The sequence below is a fragment of the Poecilia formosa genome, unplaced genomic scaffold (genome assembly GCF_000485575.1).
Source record: "Poecilia formosa unplaced genomic scaffold, Poecilia_formosa-5.1.2 Scaffold204, whole genome shotgun sequence".
Classification (NCBI taxonomy): domain Eukaryota; kingdom Metazoa; phylum Chordata; class Actinopteri; order Cyprinodontiformes; family Poeciliidae; genus Poecilia; species Poecilia formosa.
In genome coordinates this window covers 1,129,569-1,154,891 of record NW_006800143.1, presented here as the reverse complement: position 1 = coordinate 1,154,891, position 25,323 = coordinate 1,129,569, and the positions used below count along the sequence as shown (strand labels likewise).

General features: G+C 41.2%; 2 protein-coding genes across 5 annotated transcripts in view; one reads left to right on the top strand and one right to left on the bottom strand.

Annotated features, from left to right (window-relative positions):
- Window positions 1–8,095: 8,095 nt before the first annotated feature.
- LOC103148409 (neurofilament light) lies at window positions 8,096–10,329 on the bottom strand. The gene is made up of 4 exons (XM_007567166.2): window positions 9,174–10,329; window positions 8,947–9,071; window positions 8,443–8,861; window positions 8,096–8,371 (listed from the first exon to the last, which is right to left on the bottom strand). The coding sequence occupies exons 1-4, from the start codon at window positions 10,299–10,301 to the stop codon at window positions 8,166–8,168; spliced, it is 1,878 nt and encodes a 625-aa protein (XP_007567228.1). The 5' UTR covers window positions 10,302–10,329; the 3' UTR covers window positions 8,096–8,165.
- A 1,341-nt stretch (window positions 10,330–11,670) lies between these two features.
- Window positions 11,671–25,323, top strand: part of cabin1 (calcineurin binding protein 1) — a 46,707-nt gene continuing 33,054 nt past the window's right edge. For all 4 annotated transcript variants that reach the window (XM_007567173.2, XM_016679200.1, XM_007567171.2 and 1 more), the window contains exons 1-22: window positions 11,671–11,851; window positions 13,038–13,093; window positions 13,179–13,271; window positions 13,360–13,473; window positions 13,606–13,740; window positions 13,864–14,044; window positions 15,101–15,230; window positions 15,321–15,470; window positions 15,639–15,943; window positions 17,094–17,271; window positions 17,355–17,482; window positions 17,574–17,791; window positions 18,448–18,520; window positions 19,623–19,810; window positions 19,902–20,039; window positions 20,190–20,378; window positions 21,290–21,532; window positions 21,664–21,817; window positions 21,897–22,012; window positions 22,577–22,738; window positions 24,775–24,981; window positions 25,054–25,199. In XM_007567173.2, the coding sequence (XP_007567235.1) occupies window positions 13,091–13,093; window positions 13,179–13,271; window positions 13,360–13,473; window positions 13,606–13,740; window positions 13,864–14,044; window positions 15,101–15,230; window positions 15,321–15,470; window positions 15,639–15,943; window positions 17,094–17,271; window positions 17,355–17,482; window positions 17,574–17,791; window positions 18,448–18,520; window positions 19,623–19,810; window positions 19,902–20,039; window positions 20,190–20,378; window positions 21,290–21,532; window positions 21,664–21,817; window positions 21,897–22,012; window positions 22,577–22,738; window positions 24,775–24,981; window positions 25,054–25,199 (3,251 nt within the window). In that variant the 5' untranslated portion in view covers window positions 11,671–11,851; window positions 13,038–13,090. The remainder of the gene's footprint in view (window positions 11,852–13,037; window positions 13,094–13,178; window positions 13,272–13,359; window positions 13,474–13,605; window positions 13,741–13,863; window positions 14,045–15,100; window positions 15,231–15,320; window positions 15,471–15,638; window positions 15,944–17,093; window positions 17,272–17,354; window positions 17,483–17,573; window positions 17,792–18,447; window positions 18,521–19,622; window positions 19,811–19,901; window positions 20,040–20,189; window positions 20,379–21,289; window positions 21,533–21,663; window positions 21,818–21,896; window positions 22,013–22,576; window positions 22,739–24,774; window positions 24,982–25,053; window positions 25,200–25,323) is intronic.

Sequence of the window (25,323 nt, the reverse complement as noted above, 5' to 3'; positions counted from 1 at the left end):
CAAAGTGTTTTGAAGGGTTTTAGACGCCCTGCGGGGAGCCCTCAACACCTCAAACCACATAGATGGATCAATAGGTCTGTCTATATGAAGAGACATGGTTTATGTTCCATTTATCACAGATGTCTTAATTTAAATTAGTCCTGATATTTAAAACAGTCTTGAGAATGACTTTTCTTGTGTTTTTACCAATAAAACTAACATTTTATGTATCTCAAACTGGGCTTAGAAGTCCAGATGATCAATTGCAGAGCAGATTCTATTAGAACAACAGTGAAGCAGCTCCTGTAATATTGCACTTCAAATATGATGGCAGCTTCAGGATTGTTTACCAGTGCCTGCACTCTCCACAACACTGAATCTCTTTCTTCTTTGATTGATTGATTAAGTCGTAAGTCAGCTCTGTGTTCACTGGACGTTGTTTTGTTGAACTGATGCCCCTTTTTTTTCCACAGAATGATGTCAAGTTACACAGAGATGTTACCAGGGGTATCACTTGTACTTACTTGTGTGATTGTCTTTATCTGCTCTGTGGTTTTATCCATTGGGCCTATAGTAAGTAATAGGGGGGCTATACATGTACTTTATGTTGTATCTTCCTCGGTTATGACTTGAGCTTTTCACAAGATTACTGTGACCTATTTCTGGCTGAGCTGTAGGTGCTTGCAGAGAATTCAGATTTATTACATGGCAGGGAGAACGAAGGGGGGGGAGGTCTTCTTATCTCCTCATGCCAATTTCACCTTTGATTTTTATAATAAGTTTAGCAAAACCAGCCGAATCAAAGCGAAAGAACAGCTTTTAGGCTTTCAAAATGTTTAAAAAAAAAAAGAAGCAATTTTTTTTTTTCAAAAACAACTGCAACATTGCCATCACCTGTCTGCCCTGCGTTATTGCATCTTGTGAAATGTTCATTCCTGATCAAATCTACACACATGCAGAGCTCTGCGTTTCACTTGGAGATGAATGCACCACAACCAGCAAATTAAAAAAAGAGAGAGAGAGAGGGAGACAAGCCGAGCCTTTACAGGACATCCTGTCTGCTCTCATCTTCAACATTAGATCACCCTGTGAAACGTCTCAGATGTGCTGGAGAAGCCTCAAAGTCGTGCGGCGCCATGTTTAAGTAATAAGGTTTAAAAAAAAAAGCAGGGTGGGGGGTCTGTATATATCTAAATATATAATCAAGCCATGAGCAGATGTGTGTAGTAAATGGAAACAGGTGTACATGTCAACAGAGATCCCGAGCAGCTGGGACATAAAAAGGGCTGCGTCTCTCGTTTTTAGCATGAAAGGCTGGAGGAAGTCTTGGTGAGCGCCGGCTTAGTCATTGTAGATTAAAACGCAGCCATGGAAGTACCGTTGTTGTCCTCATATGGGGATATACTGCCTGTTTACTCTGCCTTCGGGCTTCTCAGTGTGTTGCCAAACAGATGAATGAACATTGAGGATGACAGACAGACTAATAAATATGCTCCCCACCTAACACTCTTTCTCTCTCCTACCTTGCACAGCTTTGTTTTTTTGTTTTTTTTTCTGCTTGTGTACGTCCATGCTTTAGTACCTGTGCATGCACGACAGTTTTATTCATTCAAGATGAAGCACATCCAGCATCCATATGTATGAAATTCTATTTATGCATACATATATATATATATATATATACACACATAAAGCTTGACCTGAATTGTCTTCATCAGCTGGCATAACTAAACTCAGTGAAGTGTAATTCTTTTTGTGGGGTGCGAAGCTACAAGGCCTCAGAGGAAGGAAGGGGATGTGATCAGAGTGATGTGAACATACATGCGAATGGCCCCCGGGAGGGGTCCTATTCCTCAGATACAGGCAGACCAAACACGGGCTTAATGGATTTATGGGTCCACAGCCAGAACCGCGTGACGCCAGAAGCAAATAGGGGTCGGGCATCCACCTGCTTGTCTGCCTACAGGCCCCGGTAATTGGTGGGTCTAGCAGCTCTTTGAGGATAGGTCAGCGCACTGTCTGTGAACAAGTACTCAACATCCCGCGGCCGAGGTTACGTCTCAGGCTGGCTTTTGTGGAAGGATGCCGTGTTCACACTTAACAACTTTCACGGCTGGGGATGATTTCATTTTTTTTTTTTTTTTGAGATACAGTGCCTGGTATAGCTCCTTAAGCTTGAATTTTGGGATTTTATGTGCTAGACCAGCACCACATAGTGTATGATTTTCAGTAATGTTTTTTTTACAAACAAGAATGTGTTGCATATTCAGTCGCCTTGACTCTGATAGCCCAAAATATAATCCAGTGATATTTATTCTACTGAGAGATCAATTAATAAATAAAATCCACCAGCATTTAATTTATGCTCAGCATAAATCCAGTGGTTCTGTGAAGGCCTTGTGAAACAAGCTTCATCACAAGGACCAAGAAACACCCGAGTTGCAGAAAAATCTTTAGCAGTGCCAGACTGTAAAGAATTCAATTCAATAAAACTTTATTTGTCCCCAAGGGGAAATTTAAAGACAAGGTGGAGCAGGACCAACCTACACTTTAAAATCATCAAAAACAGACAAAGGGTTGTCATGTAAAAAGGTCACTCTTGAAACTAAAAGCTATACATGCATTTGTTTATGAGGGTGAAAGGGTTGGAAAAAAAAAAGCTCAGGTTTAGGACCAAAAGCAATAATCTCTAGTTTTGACAGTCGGAGCACAGATCTGAAAAACAATGGCGCAAATATGCATGCGTATTCTAAAGAGTAATTACTTTTTTGTTTTGTTTTTTTCTTGTACTAGTCCACGAGTGAGCCAGTTTTCCGCAAGCAGCAAGTTAGCGTCAGCGTCTCCTTCAGGAAACTCGCTTCTCTGCTCCCTGATTGCGGCTGATGAGTGCCGGCTGGAGGCTTCACCAACAGGTCGGGCAAATACAAACACATTCACCCACAATCCAGCGCGCAGCCCTGTGTAGGCTCTACAACAATTCTCCAATAACCTTCGACATTCAGTCAGAGCTACAGTGGAATAGTTTAGATCATAGCCATGAATTATAGGCGATATTTTAAACATGTAAGTTTGCAGGCGCTCTCCCTCCATTCTCATCGAGTGAAAGAAAATTCACTCCCTAAAACAGCAGAGCTGCTATGACATGCCCCAAAAGATTTACTGGTGTCATTGCAGTGAAAAGTGGCTCTACAAACACACACATTTAAGATTTTTCTTTACAAAAACATATCAGATGTGTGTATTATTATTTTATCACGCACAAAGTTATGCTGGTAACCATGAACAGCGAAGATTAACTTTGTGGCCAAGTTAAAGAAGTGTGAATACTTTCTCAAAGACTGCAACTGCATAAGGTCAGATTTGTGATTTAAATTACTATAACTTTATGTCTTCCAGGAAAATTGTGTAATTTTTGCACAGCCACTTTCTTTTTTTTTTTTTTCTTTTTTTTTTGTCTTTTTTTTTACTTTAAAGTAAAGCTAACCTGACTGCTGGAAGCACACAGTTAAATGCAGGCAATCTCAGAATTTGATTCTGTACAGAGAGAAAAAAAAAAAGACCTTTTGCACAGCTTTATTCACGTCTTATTTCCAGATTGCTTCACAAGACAAGATTGTACCCCGAGGCCATACTTCTCAGTGCGGTGAGCACATGAAACCATCTGACATTTGAAGCTGTAATCCTTATGTACATCAAGAAAGAAATGTCTAGTTTTAAAACTGAAGTGAGATGCCTTTGCATGAAACGGCTCTTGTGCGGTGTCCTCCAGGAAATCGGAAAGTCTCTCCCTGGGACGCTTTTTAATTAGGTGATTGCCTTAGATCAGCAGAGGGAGCCCCAGCTCTTATCTAGATTTCCTTTTTTCTGTGGGTAGCCTCAGCGTGGCTGTGTGAGATCTGAAACGACAGACCGCAGTATGACGGCCCACGAAGGCTGTGTGTGGCCACCAGGAATTTAAAAGCCATTATCCTGATGAAAAATGGGCTTTTTTCATGAGGAGAAATATCATCAATCTTAGAGGGGGAGGGGAAAAAGAGCCACTAATTTGAATTTTTCGTAACATATCCACTTAAGAGCTCTGTTCATGTCATATTTTGCTGAAGTTTCGACAATCAGTTTTGCTGGTTGCCTATGTTGATGCAAGCACTTCAGTGTGTTTTCTTGTAACAAGAAAAAAAAAAAGAAATGCGAAATTGTAAAGTGAAAGAAAAATTATTGATAATCTTAACCATTTTTTATGTTATTTTTAAAGTGTTGCATGCATTTGTATGAAGACTTTAACTACATTTCACTACAATCACAGCTACATGAATGTTTCCAACAGCTTTGCACTTCTAGGGAACAAGATTTTTTTTTTACCCACTCTTTGCAAAATAACAAATTAAGTTCAAATTCAAAAGTACTTTATTGAGCCCAGCTGCTCTACCAGGGAAAACAGGACATTAAATCTGTTTTACACTAATGTTAAGGATTCGTAACCCAAGCTCAATCAGAGGATAGAAAGCATCTGTAAATTTTCAAGTTAGGTCTGGATTTAAACTGGAATATTGTAATTAATGAATGTTTTTTTGTATTATTATTTTTAAACCATTCCATTGTTGCTCTGACTGTGTGTTTATTTTGATTGTCCTCCTGGAAGGTGAACCTCACTCTGGCCTTTTGCAATTATGAACAAGTTTTCTGTCAGGATTTTTCCTGTATTTAGCTTTAAACATCTATCAATCCTGTGCAGCTTCTCAGTTCCTGCTGATGAAACGCCTTCTCACAGCATGATGCTGCCACCACCGTGGTTTATAGTGAAGTGCTGTTTTAGCTTTCCTCCACAAGTCGTGTTTTCCATGTAGCCCAAAAAAGTTCTAATTTTACCAGAGCATCTTTTCCCACACCAACTCATGCTGTACAAAGTGCTTTACAAAGAAGAAGAAGAAAAATCAAAACTTTCACAACATTCAGAATAGTTCTTCTATTTTTTGTGTTAGCAAGCTGTACAATCATTTCATCTCTCCTTTCCACCAGAAACTAGAGTTGTTGTTGTTGACGCCTCCTTCTGCTCCTCTAAACTATTCCAAGTCTCCCCTCTCTCTGACATAGTGTGCCCCCGGAGGAAGCAAAGAGTCATAGGATTTGTGTAGCAGTCAGTTCATAGCCCAAATGTGGAAGATGAAACGCGGATGGAGACTCGATGTGGAAAGATGAAGTGTGATAAAAATAATACAGCAGTGCTTTGATATGCTGCATTTACAGGGGATCTGTCCCCCACTGTGCCCTCAGATGCACTAAGACACATTAACACTAACGGAGGCGAGGCAAGTGGGAGAAGGGTTTACGGTGTCTGTTGTAAGAGGCATTATCACTATCGCTGCAGCTTTTTTGTAATCCAGTGAGGAAGCATTTGCAGTATTGCTGTCTCTTGTAGTGCTGAAATGAGAACTCAAAGGAAAGCATCTTTTATGACGTCTAACAATTAATTTGAGTGCTTATTTGGGCGGGATGGAGTCTGTAGCAAGGGAAGACGACAGATGCTGGTAGACTGTGGCTTGTTTTATTTACAAATGCAATGTTTAATGTTGAGTTATTTGTGTTAAAAAGTGATGAGTTGGTATCCAGGGTGTTTCAAATGGATCAAACACAAACCAATCTTTATGGTCACAATCAGTGCCTTGTAAAAGTATTCATTCTCCCTGAACAGCCACGAGGTTCAGTGTCTTCGACTCAATGAAGTGCATAATTGTAGAGGAAAGAAAAGGATCCATCCATTCATTCATCCATTGTGTTCCACTTGCTTGAGTTTGCTTTGCCTGACGTACCTCTTATGGTTGACACTCTTCACTTGTCCTTAGGAGCCTCTATACATTCCTTTGCAAGAAGGGGTTCACCAGTGAGTTTTGTGTGAGCCAGGGTTTTGTCTTCTTAGAGAAGACCAGGAGACATCCCGATTGGATGCCCAAAACACCTTGACTGTCTTTTTTTGGATGGAAAAGAGGACCGGTTCTACTCAGAGCAACCGTCAGATAGTGGAGCTTTGCATCCTATCTCTAAAGGATAGGATAGGAACCTCTGAAGGAAGCTCCTTTCGTTCATGTCTTACTACCAGAGATGAGGATCCGCATGCAGACAAATTGGTCAACTGATCACTTCCCATTTTTGCTTCACAGCATTGGTCCCAATACTTCCCCATTTATCCATCTCCCTCTGCATCCATCCATCACTTCTGAAAACGTCAGACTGGGTAAGGTGTGTACATGTCACAATCTGGTTTTGGAAACATGGAATGTATTTTCACTGGCAGAGAAAAAGCTTGAGTGTATGGTTGAGTGATACCAGCTATAAATACAGTAGATGACCTCATCACAAAGCTTTGGTTCTCCTTGTCGATAATTGTAAAGAAAGAGAAGCACTGGCCTGGTTGTACTGTCTAGAGACAGCTCCTAGTACTTGCTGACACAATGTTTTAAGACAAGGCTATCTGGCACCAGATAGCCTTGTCCTTCCAATTCTCAGCTATGTTCTACTTTGTTTTGGTCTGTCCAGACAACATACATCGAAGATTTCATTATACGTTTTGTGCTTAAGTGCTTTTAGAAGACTCTGGATGTGGTTATGTTAGAGAGATAAAGTGGTATCCAGGACAACTTCCGACACATCAGTCAGAAGCTCAAACCCATGCTCGGGATATGTGTATTTATCTAAATCAGAGAGAAGAGGAAGTAAAATAGTCCAAATGTGAATTTACATCCTGGGTTTACTTGGGAAATATCAAGTGATCTTTATGTTTGACAAGTGGGATGTGAAAATCTCTGCAAATGCCTTAGAGATGCCCTCATCTCCACCACCTCGCTGCCAAAGAATAAACAGTCTGTCCTCTGTCAAGGTTTTAGTAGAGGGAGATATGTCTCTCTTCATCCTCCTCCACCTCTCTCTCTCTCTCTTCCTAATGAAATAATGGCATTCCTCTCTTCCCCCCCAAAGCTCCCCCACTCTTCTTGCCACTCTGCTTAAATCGACACTTGGCTGGATTCTCCAGTGCAGCAGAAGCTGAGTCATAAAGGTTTCAGTGGCCTGATTTATGGACAGTGATGTGGATGAGGGGCTGGTGTGTTGCAGGTTGGGGGGAAGGGGAGAGGGTGGGTGGAGCGGTGGGTGAAGCAGCGGAAAAAAACACTGGCGTCAGCTCGCTGATCACAAAGACATATGTCAGCACAGAAACCATCTGCTGATTTCAGACGAAGACGGAAGGAGTGCAGCTGCAGATTGAAACATGATAAAATGTTGATTGTGCAAGTTATCAGAAATCTGTTGCTTTGGTTTGTTTCATATTTAAATCTGGAAATTGGTGTTTGATCAACCTGTATTTTTTATTTATTTTTATTTTATTTTTTTTTACTGCATCAATTGACTTGCTGATTATGCTGGTCTGCTCCAACCCCCACCCCCCACACACACACACCCCTTTCAGCCGTGGGCCAGTATATCAATGCGGATACCAGCTATGGACTTCTGCCCATCATTTACGTTCCTTTTTTTCCCCTCCATTAACCTCCATTAACATTCAGTTGAAAATTAGGTGTGTTGTTTTAAGCTCTGAATAAACAGGCAGCTCCAGGCAAAGAAAAAAAAATGATGCATGCAAAATCCTTTTTTCTTGTTTGTGAGTCACACAGCTTGGGTATTGAGTCTAATTTTGTGAATATGCATTTTCTGTGTGGCGGAGATGATTTGAATTGACTCCTTACTGCACCCGCCTGTTTGTGTAAGTGGAAAATGAGAGGCGTGGAGGCAGCTTCAGGTTGACAAGGCTTCAAGGCTTTATTGGGGTTCAATGCAGCACATTTTGAGACTCAAAGCACTCGGTGGGGAGTTGAGGTAAGGCATTTTTAAACCGCGCGTTGCACCCAGAGACAGTTGGATAAGCACATTTTTGGTGACAGTTAAAGCACCTGCGAATAGATCCACACACAGCAGAGTCTATTCCTGACATCTCCTGTCTTTATTATTTCCCTTTGTTGTTGCCATGTAAACATGTGCATACATGCTGTTAGTGTTTCAAGTAAAACATACAGAGGCCTCAGTGACCGAATATTCCAAGTTCAAGAGGTTTGTGTATTTTGTTTTTCTTTTCTTTTTTCTTTTTTTTTTTCCGATGAGGCTTCTCTGCGTATTGAGCACCAGAAAACTGATTCGTCAGTCTAAACTTTATCAGTTGTTTTTGCGGATTTCTCTTTGGTTTCCACCTCTTCTTCTGCTTCTTTTTCACCTTCTTCCTCCTCCTTTGCACCCTCTTCATCGCCTTCTTTTTTCTCACTGTCATCTTCCTCTTGGGGTTGGCTTTCTTCTCCCCCTTCTTCCTCCTCTTTTTCGTCTTTACTCTCCTCCTCCTCATGATCCTCTTCATCTGTAAGGAAACATTTGAGCACAATGGAAATGTTCTGTTCATTGTCAGAAAGGTAAAATGGCAACACTAACCTTCTCCTTTTCCTTCCTCTTCTCCCTCTTCTTCTTCTTTCTCTACTGCTTCCTCCCCCTCTTCTCCCTCTTCCTCCTCAGCCTTTTCTTCGTCCTCTTTCTCCTCTGCTACTTCTTCCTCTTCTCCCTCCTTCTCCTCCTCTTCCACCTGCTCTCCCTCCTCCTCTTCCTCCTCTTCCTCTTGAGGAGGGCTGGACTCCGCCTGCTGGGCTTGGCTTGCGGTTATCACGTCTTCAGTGAAAAGCGACGGAGAGTACAAGCGGGAGCTGAGCAGGTACGGAGCCGCAGAGCTCAACAGAGACTGGGTGGAGACCTGCGCTCTTCCGTAGGCTGGAGCAGGGCCCATGGCCTGAGAATAAATGCTGAAGGATCCCTGTTTTGGCATGTTCAAGCGATTCTCCTCCCCTTCAAGAAGCTTCCTAGTGAGACGAGACAGCAAGCGAAGGTCTCACGGTTACAATGCAGTGCATAAAACTCTGCAGTGAGTGTGACTTGAGCACTTACCTATATGCCGCAATCTCAATATCCAGTGCCATCTTTACGTTCAAGAGGTCTTGATAGTCTTTTAGGTAGCGAGCCATGTCATTCTTGTTTGCCCTCAGTTCCTCCTCCAGTTGACCTATTGTGTCCTGCGGAAGGAGAAAGCACGGTAAAGTTCAAGTTGATCTGACAGCTAAAATGAGTTTACCCATTGCTCTTCTCCCCTACTTTGCAAAGTTGTGTTTGCTTACCTGCATTGCAGAGATCTCGCAGCTCTGTTTCTCCTCCACCTCCTGCAGCTGGTTTTCCAGAGCCTGGATCATCTCCCGGCAGGCGTCAATCTCCAGGGTTCTGTCTTTGAGCAGTCGGCGGTACTCTCCGGCCTCGTCCTTGGCGCTGCGTGCGCTCTCGGTGCTGCGCGTGGAGCCTACCGTCATCACGCTCATCTTGTTGCAGAACCAATCCTCTGCTGCTTGCAGGTTGCGTTGTGCCATCGTCTCGTACTGGCCCCGAATGTCACGGAGAGCGGCGGAGAGGTCCGGTTTGGAGACCTCCATCTCCACGGCCACCTCAACGCTGTACTGAATTTGGGCCTGCAGCTCTGCGATCTCACTCTCACAGAGGCGCTTCAGGAAGGCCAGCTCGTCCAGAAGGGTGCCGACCCTTTTCTCAAGCTCGGCCTGGCCCAATGCAGCTTCATCCGCTCCCTTCCTGGCATCCATGAGCCGTCCTTCTGCCTCCTCTCTGCCAAGGACTTCGTTCTCGTAGCGCTTCTGGAGGTTCTTCAGCACGTCCTCCATCTCATCCCTGTGGTCCTGGGCCGCTTGCTTCTCGTGGCGGGCCTCTTCCACAGTGGCACGGAGCTGGCGGATCTCGTGTTCATACAGGGCCCGAAGATTGGAGGGCTCTGCCTGCCTCTGCCTTAGCAGCAGCAGCTCCGTCTCCAGCAGCTTGTTCTGCTGCTCCAGCTCATGGACTCTCTCAATAAAGCTCGCAAAGCGATCATTGAGGTCCTGGAGCTCAGCCTTCTCCTGTGTCCTCAGGTGTTTGAACTCGGAGCTAACTTGGACCGCTTGCTCAAGGCGGAGCTCGGTGGCAGCTGCAGCAGGAAGGATGTGGGAGTAGCTCGAAGGAGCTCTGGTGGATGTTGTATAACTTCTGCGTGAAGATACATAAGACGGCATTGGGGCTGAATGCGTGGAGTAAGCAGACCTGGATCCAATTCCTCCTCCAGCTCCATATCCTGCATTGCGCACAACTACTCTCCGCTTGTAAGTGGAAGGTAGATAAGGGTCAAAGCCAGTTGAAGTCATGATTTCGGTGATCTGCCGCTTCGTGCCAGGGTGTGTAGCTGTGTTGTCTGCACAGTGAATCTGCATTACTCTGGCTTTTATAGAGCCCGTAATGACTGTGACGTAAGCTTTTTTTTTTTCTCCTTCCACAATGCTGACGGAAAGAATTGATTATGGTCCTTGCCAGCCAGCAGAGATGGGGAGGAGTGTGTGTGTGGGTAGATGAGGCGGGGATAAGTAACGATGGAGCAAAATGGGCTGCAACACACAGGGTCACCGAGGACATTAACAGTCTACTGTTACTCCTGAAAACTGCAGAGGAAGCTACAGTTTTACCGCATAAAACCTTAGGAAGATATCAGACTATTGATATCAGTCTATGTAGCATTTTTTGAGTTTTGCATCATTATTTTATATTTCACGTGACAGGAAAGCTTAGGGATCAAACAATTGGGTGGTCCTGTAAAAGAAAGGAAAAAAGGAAGGAATGCAGGAAGGAGGACAGGACAGAAAAAAGGACAGAAGCAAGGAAAGAAAAAAGACAGAAAAAGGGAAGAAAAAAAAGAAAAAAGAAATAAAGTTAATTGAAGTACTTCATGAACACGATTGCCCTCTAGCGGCCATGTGTTTAGTATGCAGCTCGAACATTACTGAGACATTTAAGTTTAAAAACATATAAGTTTAAAAACGAATGATACAAATTCATATTTGTACGTTACTTGCAGTTTTTATATTATACATTTCGTACGGAATAAAAAAAAATCATCATAAAAAAATCATACAGTGTCTGTCCTAAATGTATATATTGCAATGGTCAGAAAACAACACCTTATTCACCCCAGATACAATACATTGTTGTAAATTCTCTAACAGCCAGGACGTACAGTTCAGTTCTCATAGACACTTCGTATAATTGGTAATACATGTCAAACATTGTCAAAATACATCGAATGTGATAAAGCGGAGGTACTGATAATTTTTTAAATAAGCTAATGATTTATTTCTTCACCCCACTTTATCACAAAACTTTTTTTTTTCTACAAATACATTCACTGTTCTATGGTCATGAATTGGCTGGGTACGCTTTTTAACACTCGGCCGAGGGAGGACCTGGGGAGAACTGCTGACAAAGTGGAGTGGGAGGAGTTCTCATTTTAAACGGAGACAAAGCATTTTTCTGAAAAGAGATGGTCAGAGACATCTTGCCCATATCAAAAACCACAACGCGTAATATGAGTGACATGGTCAAGATGATTCTCCGGTTTTAACTTTAAAGAACACCTGCTGAAAATATGGGCAAACCAATCCGGCGTAACGATTTGCTTTCCCGGATGACGAATAGTGCGTACCCACTTTCCACATTTCTCTGTTGTTTATGAAATTCTACTTGTATCGAAGCATTTCATTGGTTACATCTGTACACTCACAGAGTTTTGACCAATGACCGAGGATTTTACTAATTGGCGGGTAGCAAACGTCTTCTGCTGCAAACGTCCCGGGGTCCATGACTTCCAGCAACAAAGAATGATGAATAAAGTAGATCTTTTTATTTATCACTGAAATATAACCACTTCCGCAAGTGTTTAATGCCCCGCTGATGTGTCAGGAAACTAAAACAGGCACCTCGACGATGGACGGTAAGTTACAGAGGTTAGGAAACGACGATTTGCTCTGAGACACAAGCTAATGTTAGCTCCCTGAATTTGCTTTTGCACAATTAGCAAAGCACTATATGAATATAATTTAACATAATGTAAACCGTTGCTCTATATTATGTGAATTATAGTTGTAGTCCAAACTAAACAGCAACCATTGTGTTCGGGGTTGTAGTTCTGTTATTCAAATACTGAAATAAGTCCCATGCTGTCATTATGCTAACCAGGCTAGTTGAAGGGACAATTCGGTAAAGTTAGCTTAGCTGATACGGTTTGTCCTTTTATTTTAATTCTGTTTGGTGTGTCTTCTGGGGCTATTATTATCAAGTAAATAGAATGAATAACTCACTAGTGAGCTTGCATTGGATTATGGCTGTTTTATTTAATGTTACAAATTTACTAGGTCTACTACAATTAATGAATTTATCTATAACTACAGTACCCGGTTAATGTCAGAAAAAAACAGACATAATATTTATTTTTTTAAACAATAAAACCGACCTGACTGGGATCATTGTGCTGTTACAACAACTAGCGGGTGTCCAGAAGTTGCAGAACTTGGAAACAGCTCCCAATTTAACATTCAAATACGTTCTTACAGCACTCCAAACCATAGCATTATGCTCTCACTACCATGCTTGAGAGTTGGCACAGTGTTACTGAATCTGAAAACCTTGGGATTTCTAAGAGTCTTTTTTTTTTTTTGTCTGTTTTTATGGCAGAATAAACGAGTTAATATTCATTTGACAGGTAAGATGGTGGAAACTTTCCAAACAAACTTGAGAACCGGTTTTGAAAATTTCACATTAGAATTCTCCTAAGCCCCAACTTCAATGCTACTGAAAGTTTAGGAATTACATGACTAACAGCAGGGGAAACCAAACAATTTAAATGACCCCTAAGACACTGGGTAAGAAGAAACTTTAAATATCCACTTAGAAAAATGATAGAAAATTGAAAGTGTGTGGTTTCTTTGCAACAATTAAACCAAATATTAGTTGAGGTGCATGTATGTGTATCAGCCAGCATGTATAACCATTATATTGAGTGGATTAGAGAAGATTGATTTTAAATTTAAAGGTGTATTTTTTTGTTTTATGGTCATTTCAGCCTTGATGAGTGTATGTAAATTTCTGACTCCGATTGTATCCTTTTCTCAAACCTTCAGAACCGGTCGAACATTAGCCTCAACAGCAGAGGGGCTGCTTTAAAGATTTTAAAATGGTAAGCTGCCATTCCGTTTTGCCTCGCTCACCATGTCATGTGATTTGTTGCTGTTACTGAGTTTGTTGCCGTTGACCTTTTACAGATTCGAATTGCGGCTCTAAATGCTGCTTCGACAGCCGCCGATGAGTGTCAGGACCCGCTGAGGAGCAGCAAGAGTCGGACGAAAGAGGCTCAGGTACAGACTGAATGACGCCGAGCAGCATCTACGCCGATCTTTGGGTAGAAATGAATGACCTCTTCTGACCTTTAATTGACCTCCGCAGGAAGCCGAAGCTTTTGCTTTGTATCACAAAGCTTTGGATCTCCAGAAACATGACAAGTTTGAGGAGTCCGCCAAGGCCTACCATGAGCTGCTTAAAACACCGCTCCTCAAAGAGGTAAACTCATCATTTAAGTTGCCATATATGGTTGTAACCTGATGCTTCTAAGCTGGTGGTTTAACACTGCTGAGTTGCCGTTTCTGTGCTTTGCCCTCGTCGTTAAATGTTATACACTGTTTAATATTTCAGGCCATGCCCTCAGAGGATCAAAGAGTGGGTCTCAAGCATCCTGGACTGATGCTGAAATATTCCACCTTTAAAAACCTTGCCAGTATGGCTGCATCCCGGGATGACTTGGAGAAAGCAATGGAGTTTTATTTGGAGGTAAACACTCCATTCTTATGGTTAATTCTGAATATTTTTGTTCATGTCCCTGCTTTGCTTAAATGTTTAATTGATGTGAATAGTACTGATAAATATATATTACTACTTTGTTTTTTTCTTCAGGCTGTCATGTTGGATTCAACCGATGTGAACATGTGGTATAAAATCGGTCAGGTGGCTGTGCGACTTGTGCGCATACCTCTGGCGCGTCACGCGTTTGAGGAGGGCCTGCACTGCAACCCGGACCACTGGCCGTGCTTGGACAACCTCATCACTATTCTGTACACCCTCAGTGACTATACCTGTAAGTAATGCACATCATCACGAGCTCAATTCCCAAAGTGGATGTTTGATCCCTGACACCGACTTTTAAGGTTAGGCATTTGATACCAAGCCACAAGTCCTATTGTCCTCCAACCGCTTCCTGTCTTCGTCTTTTCCGCCAGTAGTGGTTGTTAATAACTCAACTCGTGAGATATGAAAAGAGTATTTCCATTGCAGTTTTGCGAACCACACTAATTTCAATACAACCGAAAACCACCTCATCCTAGCACAAAAACCTTTTGTCAAAATATGTGAAGTTTTTTCAAAGTTGTTTCCATTAAGCAAATTTGTTTTCATAATTCCAATTTGCTCAAATATACGTATGGTCATTGGAAACACAACTACAGTTTAGATCCATTAACTTGATATTAATGGGTCTAAAAAGGCCTGTAAAATGAAATTCTGTCTCAAATTTTGGGTAACCTGTTAAAACCTACTGTTATGTTCATCTACTGAAACCAACACAGATTTCTACTTTGTGTCTAAAGACGCCTGTCTGTCTCTTGAGCCGCTCCTGCTGCTGATCTTTTAAAGCTGAGTGCTTTGCTTTAGTGCTAGGCTAACGTTAGGCATTTGCTCTTTGTTTTTGTTCTAACTCTTTATAAATCTCAACGCTGATTTATGAGGCTGGGAAATTGTTGTTTTCCAGCCTCATAAATGTTCTGCTTTTTGAACATTATAAAATTTAACGGCTTTGCTCCATCTACTCTGTTATGTCTCTGACAATCTCAGCTGGTGACCTGAACACATGTTCTCTCTTTTACGCTGAATGTCAGTGTGAAGGGTTAAAAACACTTTAATTCGGAGAGAATAGCCCAGATTTGATTATCTTTAATCCAGTTTGGCTCGCCATGCAAGTAGGAAAGGAGTCTGTTTCTTCGCTATTGGAGGTACAAATCATGTTCTTAGTTTTGTCGAGGACTCCAGATACTGTTTTTAATAAATTTATGTGATCTGCCTAAAGGGAACAAAGCGAGGCATTTTTCCCTTCGTAGTGTGAAATATTAAATATGCCAAGAAATTTGCATTTTTGCAGATTGTTTATACTTCATTGCCAAAGCCCTGGAGAAGGACCATTGCTACACTAAAGGCCTTGTGCTGAAGGAGAAAATCTTTAAGGAGCAGCCCTGCTTGAGGAGGGATACGATGCAGATGTTTACAAAATGGTAAAAATCTTTTATACATGCTACATACCGTTAGTCTAAATCCGCACAGCACCGAAAGTTTTCATGCATTTTGCTGTTGAATTATTGCAGCCATATGTCCATTCACTATGTGGAAGTGGAAGAGGAAGAGCGCAGATCCATCGTTGAAGAGGCTCTGGAGATAAGGAGGCGCAGACAGACCCTCTCTCACCGTGAACCGAAACCAGACCTTGTCCTGGTTCAGCCACTGCACTGCCTCTCGTTAGTTCCTGTTTTGAAATTCTCGAATTAGAAAAAGTAGTCCCAGTAGAATTAAGAATTTAAACTAGCAATCTCCTTAGATTAAACCATGAACAGACATATTTGTTTCTCCAATGAGTATTTTTTTTTTTTATGTTTAAATTTGAAGTCTCTTCTGTTTAACCTCAGATGGAAGCAGGTCGGCGAAAGCTTTCTCGCGATGTACAAACATCAGACGACCTGTGAACCTCCACGACCAAGTTTGGGTTGCAGAATCGACCTGTCGGCGTACCGCGACCCCAACTTTCCCCCGAACCTTCCCCAGCCGAGTAGTCCTGTGAGCATGGGCTTGGCCACGGTGCTCAGCAGCCCCAGCTCGTCCCTGCCGCCGGTCACCTTCAGTGAGCCCGCCGTCCTACCCCAGCCGGGTTCTCAGCCTCAAATCGCCCTCGGTCAGACGACTGTGGAGATCACAACTACAGCTCCCCCTGCTGGTTAGCATTGCTGGTTTACATAATCTCTTTTGGGGAAAAAAAACAATGCTGATTTACACCAACATTCTGTAATTCTTCATTTTCACACTTCTTGATCCTTTTGTATTCATATTTTGTCTTGCTACAATTACAAACTGCTGCGTCTTTGTTGGAGTTTGTAGGTAGGCCAACACAAGGTAGTTCATTACAAGTGGAAGGAAAATTATGTATGATTTAAAATGAATTTCTGAGAAGTATACAGTGCTGTTGGATTAGTACGCTGTTGATGCACGTTTTGCTGCAATTACAGCAGCATGTCTGCAGGGGGCATGTCGGTGCCAACTTTGCACATTTGGGACATTTTTTTCCCCATTCAGGATTTTTGAGAATATCTCCAGGTCAGAACATACATTTATGAATAGGGTTGCAACTAATAATTATTTTAGCAATTGATTATTCTGTCAATTATTCTGACATTTGATGGATCAATCAATTAGTCAGATTAAAAAGTTGGCACATCCTACAAATTTTTAATTAGATCTCTTAAGGTTTTTTTTATTCAATATTAGATATAAATTAAAAGATGCAAATAACAATGTTATTCCTTTTTTTTAAAAATAACAATCATTTAAATTTACTATTCCTTTCGTGAATTTTAACTAAATAAAGCTAAAACTTGAAGTTTTTTGGGTGTTTTTGTCTTAAATTCAAAATATATATTTATTTTGTACAGTTTTGGTTTTTTTCACAGCTCTGACAGTGGTGTTGTTTCAGCAAATAACCGTGTTTTTTAGCCTGTATACGCTTTTATTTATTTATTTTTTTTAGCGATTATTCGATGACCAATTTACTTGACAATTATTTCAATTATTGATTAATCACGATTAAGCCGATTAATTGTTTCAACCCTAATTTAGAATATACCTAAATACAAATGCCGGTCACACTTCTCATTCAGATGTTTCCTTGTAAAAATTATTTGACACTCGTGCATCCTTTTTATTTACTTCACTAATTTGTGCTACTTTGTGTTGGTTGATCACACAAAATCCCAACGAAATGCTTTCAAAATTGTTTGTAATTTGCCAAAATCTGGGAATGTTGAAGTACTATGAAGACTTTAGCAAGTCAGTGTGTGCTGCTGTTTTATAATATTCTGTTCTGTGTACAGCTGCAGGTATGGACATTTCCCTGGCAGATAAAGTGAAGAAAGCTCCAAAGAGAAAACGTGTGGTGGAGGACAGCGGCGAGACGGCCAAGCGTCGCTCGGCACGTGTTCGAAACACAAAATGCAAGAAGGAGGAGAAGATTGATTTCCAAGAGCTGCTTTTTAAATACTTACCTTCCAGGTAGGCTGAGCTAAAACGTCAAACCCTAAATATAAAAAAAAAAAAAAAATTATTTTGTTACATTATTTTCTTGTCTGTTTCAGGCTAAAGAAGTTTGATCCCGACAACGACGACGAGAGCCTGGGGAATCTTGAGACGCAGTGTGACGGGAAGGACGACGTTCAGCCTGTTCACTGCTTACCAGCCGACTCCGTTGAACTCATGGAGTCCGGTACGTTGTCCATGTACATCTTTAAAGTGGAGGCTGGCTCTGCATCGAAACACGATGATAAGTGAAACAGCTTTTCGTTTCTCTTTGTCAGAGCAACAAGATGTTCACAACTTCTTGCTCAATAATTTGAGCAACGGCGGCATCCTGGATCTGATGATGCGCTACCTGAAGGCGGTTGGTCAGAAGTTCATGGAGGAGTGGCCGCGGGGGCTGACCGCTGTGGTGCTGGAGGTTTACCAGACCTGGAGGAAACACAGCATGGGCCTCCCCAACCCTCTTCTCAGGGACTGCAGCAACCAACACATCCAGGTAAACGAAATAAGTAAACAAATCAACCAAAACAAACAAAGACTTGTTAAATTCCTATCTCGGCCAAAACTATCAAGATGGCTCAAACTTCAGGTATCAGTTACTGAGAGCTTTTCCATGCAGTCTTGCAACAAGGTGGTTAATGTTTAGCAAAATTAGCGATATTAGGAATGTCATATAAGGAATATGTACAGCAAAATTACAATTCTGATTACTTCTGTCAAAACAACCCTCAGTAAAGAATCTGAAATGGAGATTTTGAACTGACTTTTATATATTTGTTAAATGAGTCAAGTACATCTAGTACATGTTATTTAAGTCAGGAGCTCTGCTGGGAAGTGAACTGGTGTCCCAAATTCAATAATTTCCAGATCTACTGACTCAAACTTAAAATGTTTTTTCTTTTAGCAGTCAATGAATGCATCGTACGTAGGCAATATCAGGTTGTGCTGATGATACTCTTCAGTGTGGATGTTGTTACAGTGGGAAGACAACTCAGAATAGCTATTTTCAGTGTCAGAGAAAGAGCAATAGCTGCTCAGAGCTAAAGGAAACCATTTTCTATGGAGCAGTTTGGATGATAATTCAGTGGTCTGGTTACTCTTTCACACCTTTGTTCTTTCAATACTTTAGATATTATTTTTTGTTCTGTACAGGAAATGCTGACAATGAGCTTGGCCTGTATGGAGTTGCAGCTGGAGCAATGGTTGCACAACAAAGGGAAGATTGGTAAGTTAGTGATTTCACTCACTTGGTGTCAGGTTGTTTTTTGTTTTATTTATTGATAAAACTTGATTTAAAAAAAACCAAAACAAGTTGACAAATTAAGTTTAACTTGCTGAGGAGCGGATCTGAAATTAAAATGATAATGTTCCTAAAGTCTCAAATGTAGCTTACTGAAGTGTGCAGAAACCCTGTAATTGATGTTCTTTTGGATTGTTGCTGAATCAAAATATGTTTTCGTATATTTGGTATTAGGGGTGTAACAATAAACACATGTATCAGAACTTTTCAGAAGAGACCTTTCAGATTGACCTCCATGTGTACCAAATGAATAAAGCGTTGTTTTAAGGCTGAACACAAACTGTTGAAGTGCACAGCTATTTTAAGTGCACAGAGTTACGGTTTGTGGTGCAACTTGTAAAACGCAACAACAAAACAAAACGGTGTGAATATGGAAGGAAATGAGGCCTAAACCAAAGGTTTGTCAGCGTTATTCAACAAATAACTTAATTATTCACCAGAAGGAACTTCAACCCCAAATGTAAGTGATGCTGGTGGTGGAGGAAGGCTTAGCTAAGGTTTAAATCCTGCCGTCTAGCAGCATTCAACCAGCTTTAAGTGCTGCACAGCAACAAACATGTTGGTTGGATTTTCTGACAGCCAAACATTTATGGTGCATTTAGGGACTTCTGTCCACTGGATTGTCTGCATATTGAAACAACTCCAAAGTGATGGGAACATGTTTTATTCTGTAATATCATCACAGTCTTATTTAGAAATTCATAAGCAACAACCTTCATATTTTCAAGTGGTTTTATTGTGATATAATTTTTCCAGGCCTTGGATTTACCTGATTATCCTTTAATTGAAAACAATCAAGCGAAATCGCCAGTCAGTTCTTCGCTAGCCACCCTCTTTAAATTTCTAAAACATCATAGGCTCAGACTATTTTAAAGCAGAGGAGTAAAATTTGTTTCTCATGATCAAAGTGTAACAAAAACCTTCTGAACTGTTCCTTTAAAACATACTGAAACAGGTGAACCTTTAGCCCCCCACACTACCTGTTCGTTATGGTTGGTTTTCAGTCACGTTGTTCTGTCTTGGCCAGTTATCCCAAGAAGAAATTGCGGCGGTCCCAGCAGCGAGACAGCTGACTCCGAGTTTCCCGGGCAACACTTCCAGGGTGACTTGTTAATCCTGGCCCTCGGCTCGTCCCAAAGAGATCTGTTTGGGAGCAGCTGGTTGGACGTCATGGTGCGGGTCTACTGGCTGAAAGCACGATTCTTGGCCCTGCAGGTAAAAATCCAAGGTTCCTGTTTTTGTCTTTTTCACACAGTCTAGCCAGAACTGATGTGCAATGCTGAATTTCTTTTCGTCTTCTTGACAGGGAGATATGGATTTGGCCCTCGAGAGCTATGATGTTTGCATAGGGCTGTTGCAGAGCAAACCAAAAACCGCTGATGGGAAACATTACACAATCAACCTGCCAAACCTACGTGTAGATGCAGCCATATCCGTGGAGGAGGTTGGTAAACGTTGAAAACAAATGGTTTCAAATTGTCAATATTTCATTACTCAAAGTCTTAATGGATTCAGTAGATACAATGTTGCAAAGTTCATGTGAGGACTTTCTGCTCTGAATGATATTTATTTTTTTTCCTGATCCCATGTACAGATTGACAAGAGGCTGAAGTCGCTGGAGCGGTGTCAGTCTTTAGAGGAGATCCAGCGTCTCTTTGAGTCGGCAGACTTTGAGTCTGTTGTGCGCCTGCTGCAGCCAACTCTTAATTATGAGAACAGGAGCAAATCTCTGGAGTTTGTCAGCTCGGCGCCAGAGCGTCCCGCCCAGCTGATGCTACTGCAGGTTGGAAGTGCTACAAAGCTCTTCACTCATCACAGGAACTGTGGGTTTAGTTACCACATAACAACATGGCAGCAGATTATTTATTAGTGGATCTCAGATGTATGGAGAAATATATCTATTGTAGACTTCATTTTAGGAGTGCACAGATAAATTGGTCCTACTTTCCTTAATTTTTTGGAGGTTGATCGATACTTGAATGAGAAACCAATCTTTTCCACTTATCTTATCTACAGTACATCCTCTGAATGTCAGCCAGTCTCCCTTCTGTCTGTTGTGATAGAGGGCTGACTGACAGACCTGCCCACATGTCTACACACAACAGTCACTGCTCTGTTGCCAACTTGGTAACTGTTGTTATTTTTACCTCCTTTTCATACAAAAAAACTCAGCAGTTCAGGCTTTTTAAAGATTGTGATAGGCCAGAAAACTGCACTCAGTTCATTCCTACTATATCCTTTTCCCCCTTTGTCTGTATCAGTCAGTCTGTCCATCCATCCATTTAATGCAGTTTATTCATCAATCTATCCATCCTGCAGTCAATTTATCCTCCCTTCCCTTCTATCATCCCTATGATTTTAGCTGGCTCCATATTGAATCCTTCAAAGTTATAAGAAAGACCACCATAAATTAACTGTGAAGTTTTACATTTAACTTTGACTATTTTTAGTTAAATCTTTAAGATTAGCTCTAGAAATATATAATCTCTAGAAATATGGATAAACAGAAAAAAATGCACCTGAACCCAGCCTGTAGCTGTTACTTTGCTGTCCTTACAATTGACATAGTTGGGAAAGCAAAATCCAACACATCTGTCTAGATTAACTTTTGAGGTATTGGAAAAGCCGATCTTTCGTATCTTACTGTGCTTCAGTTTTGGTAAACTCTTTGACTTTTTGCCGCTCCTCCACCAGAACTCCCTGCTGAAGCTGCAGGACTACCGGCAGTGCTTGGAGTGCAGCGAGCTGGCTTTGAACGAAGCCCTGCAGCAGCTCAACTCTGCTCCGGGCGGTTCTGCTCCGAGCAAGGAGGAGTGGGTCAGCACCATCAGGAAGCTGCTGGATGGCGTCGAGATCTGCTTCACAAAAGAACCGGAGCTTCTGAGCAAAATCCCTCACTTCTCTAGCATGGCCCGACTGGCAAACAATCTGATTCAGGTTCGAACAACGTGAAATTAATAATGCATTAAAATCGCGTAACCTCAATAGTTACGTTTTTATTGCTTTATTCTGATCTGTTGCATGTTTTTCTTTTCTTTTTTTTTTCTTTTTTCTTTGTCTTTCTCCAGCTGATTGATCTTAGCATGAGTACTTCAGATGATCCAAAGGAGCCTTATTTCTTCTCGGTTCTGCCTTGGATTATCTTGTATCGGATTATCAAACACGAGGAGGCTGCTTTTGACTGTATGCTTCGGCAGCATATATCTTTAGATGACGACGAAGGTGTGTTAAAGTCATTGATTTCACTCACTGTCTTTGTTTTTTTTCTTGTATTATTAACGCTGCGACGTCTGATTTTCAGATGAACCAGAAACTCCTCTGCTTCCCTCGTCTCTGATGCTTTTGAGTACAGCTCACGAGTATCTGGGTCGTCGGTCCTTATGCTGCAGCTCAGACGGAGCCCTCCTGAAGTTCTTTGTAAGACTCTACAAGACCCTTAGTTGGGAAGCATTCGCAGAGAATTGAGAAAGTATTGATACTGTGTTATCAATCTACAATGACAAATTAGCTTGTGTTTTAAAAGTTCTTTAATTGCATTTGAAACTTGGAGAAACCTTGTTTTTTTTTTTGTTTTTTTTTTTTAGTTCTTTCTTGTTTGCAAAGTAGTTCAAGCTCATCCAGATTGGAGCTTCAGTTTTTCAGTCTTTACGCAGATTAATTGGATTTTGTTTTATAGCCTAACTGTGCATTGAATTTCAGGATTTAACTTAGAGGTGAAAAAATAAAAATCTAAAAACTGGGACATTTATTTGTGAACATTTTAAAAACGATGTTTGTTCCTCCCACTTCATATTGTGAGCTGTTTCATGTTTATGTTAGTCCGTCACATGGAATCCCATTAAGATTCAAGGAAGTTTGTGGTTTGCGACAAAATCGGGAGGAGTTCAAGAGGTTGAAATACTTTCTCAAAAGTTTAATTTAAGAATGTTCTAAACAGTTTTAATGGTTGTTGGGTTTTATTTTGCAACTTATTTGTTGCAGATTAGGGTACTGGAGAAAGAATTTGCTGCTTCCAGCAACAATGACTCCCATCCCTATAAGGAAGAGCTGGAAATGGCCTTGGAGCAATGCTTTTTCTGCTTATACGCATATCCCAGTAAGAAGAGCAAGGCGCGCTACCTTGAGGACCACTCATCTCCACAGGTCAGGCCTGTAATTTCTACCTATTATAATTGTCTTTGCAGAATCAGAAATAAACTTGTGTCTCATTTCAATATTTATGTTTAAGTTTGCGCATCACAGTTCCACAAACTAAAAGGCAGCAGCAGCAGCAACAAATGTGGCTGAGCCGTTTGGAAGATAATGGGCAAATGGTGATGAAGAGGCGGTGCAATAGTGAAGAGGTGGCTCAAGGCTTTTGACTAATTGCTATTTCTCAGTTGTATTGCCAAACTTATGTAAGCGCAGGCCATGAAAAGGAACAGACTGCCGATGACGCAAACGAGCGCCCTCAATGAACCTCTCGATGCTGAAACGGTCAGATATATCCATTAACATTGTTTGCTGCTGAGCCACACAAAACAGGTGTCAGTGAAGTAAATTGAGGCCTTGAAGCGGCATTGTTAGAGGACTGTTTTTCTCTGCTAAATGAGACCTGACAAAATATCTGCAAAATTCTGTTGTTGTTTTTTTGTCACTTGTTGAGCAGGCAGTTTGGGCTTCATTGTGCTTAGTAGTTTATTTGCAATGAATTTATCTTATTTTTAATCTATAACTCCTATAAGAACTAAAGAAATGATGACACCAACAGGCTTTTGTATTTGTGTATAGCCCCTAAGTTTATCACAGCTGCAAAAAATCTGTTGAATTAAATTCAAGGTTTGGAATAGCAAGAGGAAACAAAACATAGCATGGAATGAGGGGTCCACCAATAAATGGGCCCCAATTTTCTTAAAGCTGCAGTAGGTACCTTTTATAAAAAAACAACAAGAAAATGTTCTTTATATATTTGTTAAAACTGTCATGATATCAACATAATAAAATTAAGTTGCTCTGCCTTCTCCCGGTGATATTACATCCATCTGCAAAAATGCACCTCTCGGTCAAAAACAACCAATCACAGCCTGGAGGAGGGTCTCACTGCTGTCAGTCAACTCATGTATGCGCTGCTTAATGTGTTAATGGCAGGGAAATTATGTATCATTGGGAAAACAGTTTGTCCGATCACAAGTGTGATTTACAGCGCTAAGACCCTCCTCCTGGCTCTGATTGGCTGTTTCTGGCCAGGAGCGATGCATTTCTGCAGATGGCAGTAGGAAAACAGGGAGAAGATAGAGCACTATAGTTTTTACAGATTATCTGTGTCATATTTCACTGTGAAGACATGGTGACATTTTTAACAGATATATAAAAAATTATATGTTTTATAAAAAAATTACATACTGCCGCTTTGATTTTGGGAGATCTGCGATTGGCAGACGTTTACATGTGATCTTATCTACCTTTACAAATGTCTAAAAATCATCCACTTACCCCTTTTGCGCCGTCATGGGAGAGGGCTGAATGACAGACCTGCCCACCAGGTTTATGTCTGCACATGCTCAGTCAACAATAGGCACCAACTTCAACTCAGCAATTTTGCTGCTATGTTTAGCAACTTTTCGGACAAAAGAAATCATCCAAAATCGGATTGGCAGGTCAGACTTTTTAGAGATTGGTCAGAAAACTGCAATCAGAGCACTGCTTCATGAAATAATATAGATATTGCTAAACTTTATTCCCTGTTCCGTTGCTAACATCTGTCCATATGTTTTTATCTCTGTCCATTCACCTATTTATGTGTTGCATGCCTTTGTCCACCTTTTTATCTAACTAATTTTTGTAGTTAAATCCCGACCATCAGATAGAAGACTCCAGATCTACAGTATATTGTGTACTTTTAAAAATAATTGCATATCTAATAAACAGTATAAAATGAACAGACAGAAAACAGATGTGTAAAAGTATGAATTTATGACAGAATCAAACTGGAAGGACCCAGGTATTCACTTTGTTTTTAAATGGTGAGTTTTGCAATTCTTGCTTCCAGCCACAAGTGGGAGTTGGTGCATTTAGTTTGCAAGCCCTACGAGTCTAACTATGTACATACCACAGTTGCAGAGAAGATTTGCCCACTGATCTGTTGCTAATCTCTTGACCCTGGAGCCAGTTTTGTGTTTGTTTTTGTTTTTTTTTCACAGGTTGAGCTTCAGTGGAGCGACACTCTCTTCATGTTCCAGTATTTCAAACCAAAGTCGCTGCCCGAGTTCGACAGCTATAAGACCAGCACGGTTTCTGCAGAGCTGGCCAATCTGTTGAGGAGATTTGCAAGCATAGCTCCCCCAAGCGAGACCCCCACCTTCACCATGGACGAAGTGGCAGCCTACATCGAGGACATGACAGAAAAGGTCAGTTTGGCTGGGTTGCACCAAACGTAAGGGGAAGTTACAAGTCATTTAAGTCTTCATTTGCTCTTTCAGGTCCCATCCCTTCCAGCAGGCAGCCCTCCTGCTCCCCCAATCATCAATGAGATCTACTACCTGTTGGCTGACTATCACTTCAAGAACAAAGAGCAGTCCAAAGCGATCAAGTTTTATATGCATGACATTTGCGTTTGTCCAAACAGGTACAGCATTTCTTCACATCTTCAGTAATTGGCTCCATCTTCAAAATATCTTTCTCTGCTGCTCAGTCTCATAATAATCTTCTCAGTTACATGTAACACTTTCAGAGAAATAGTTTTTAGAAGT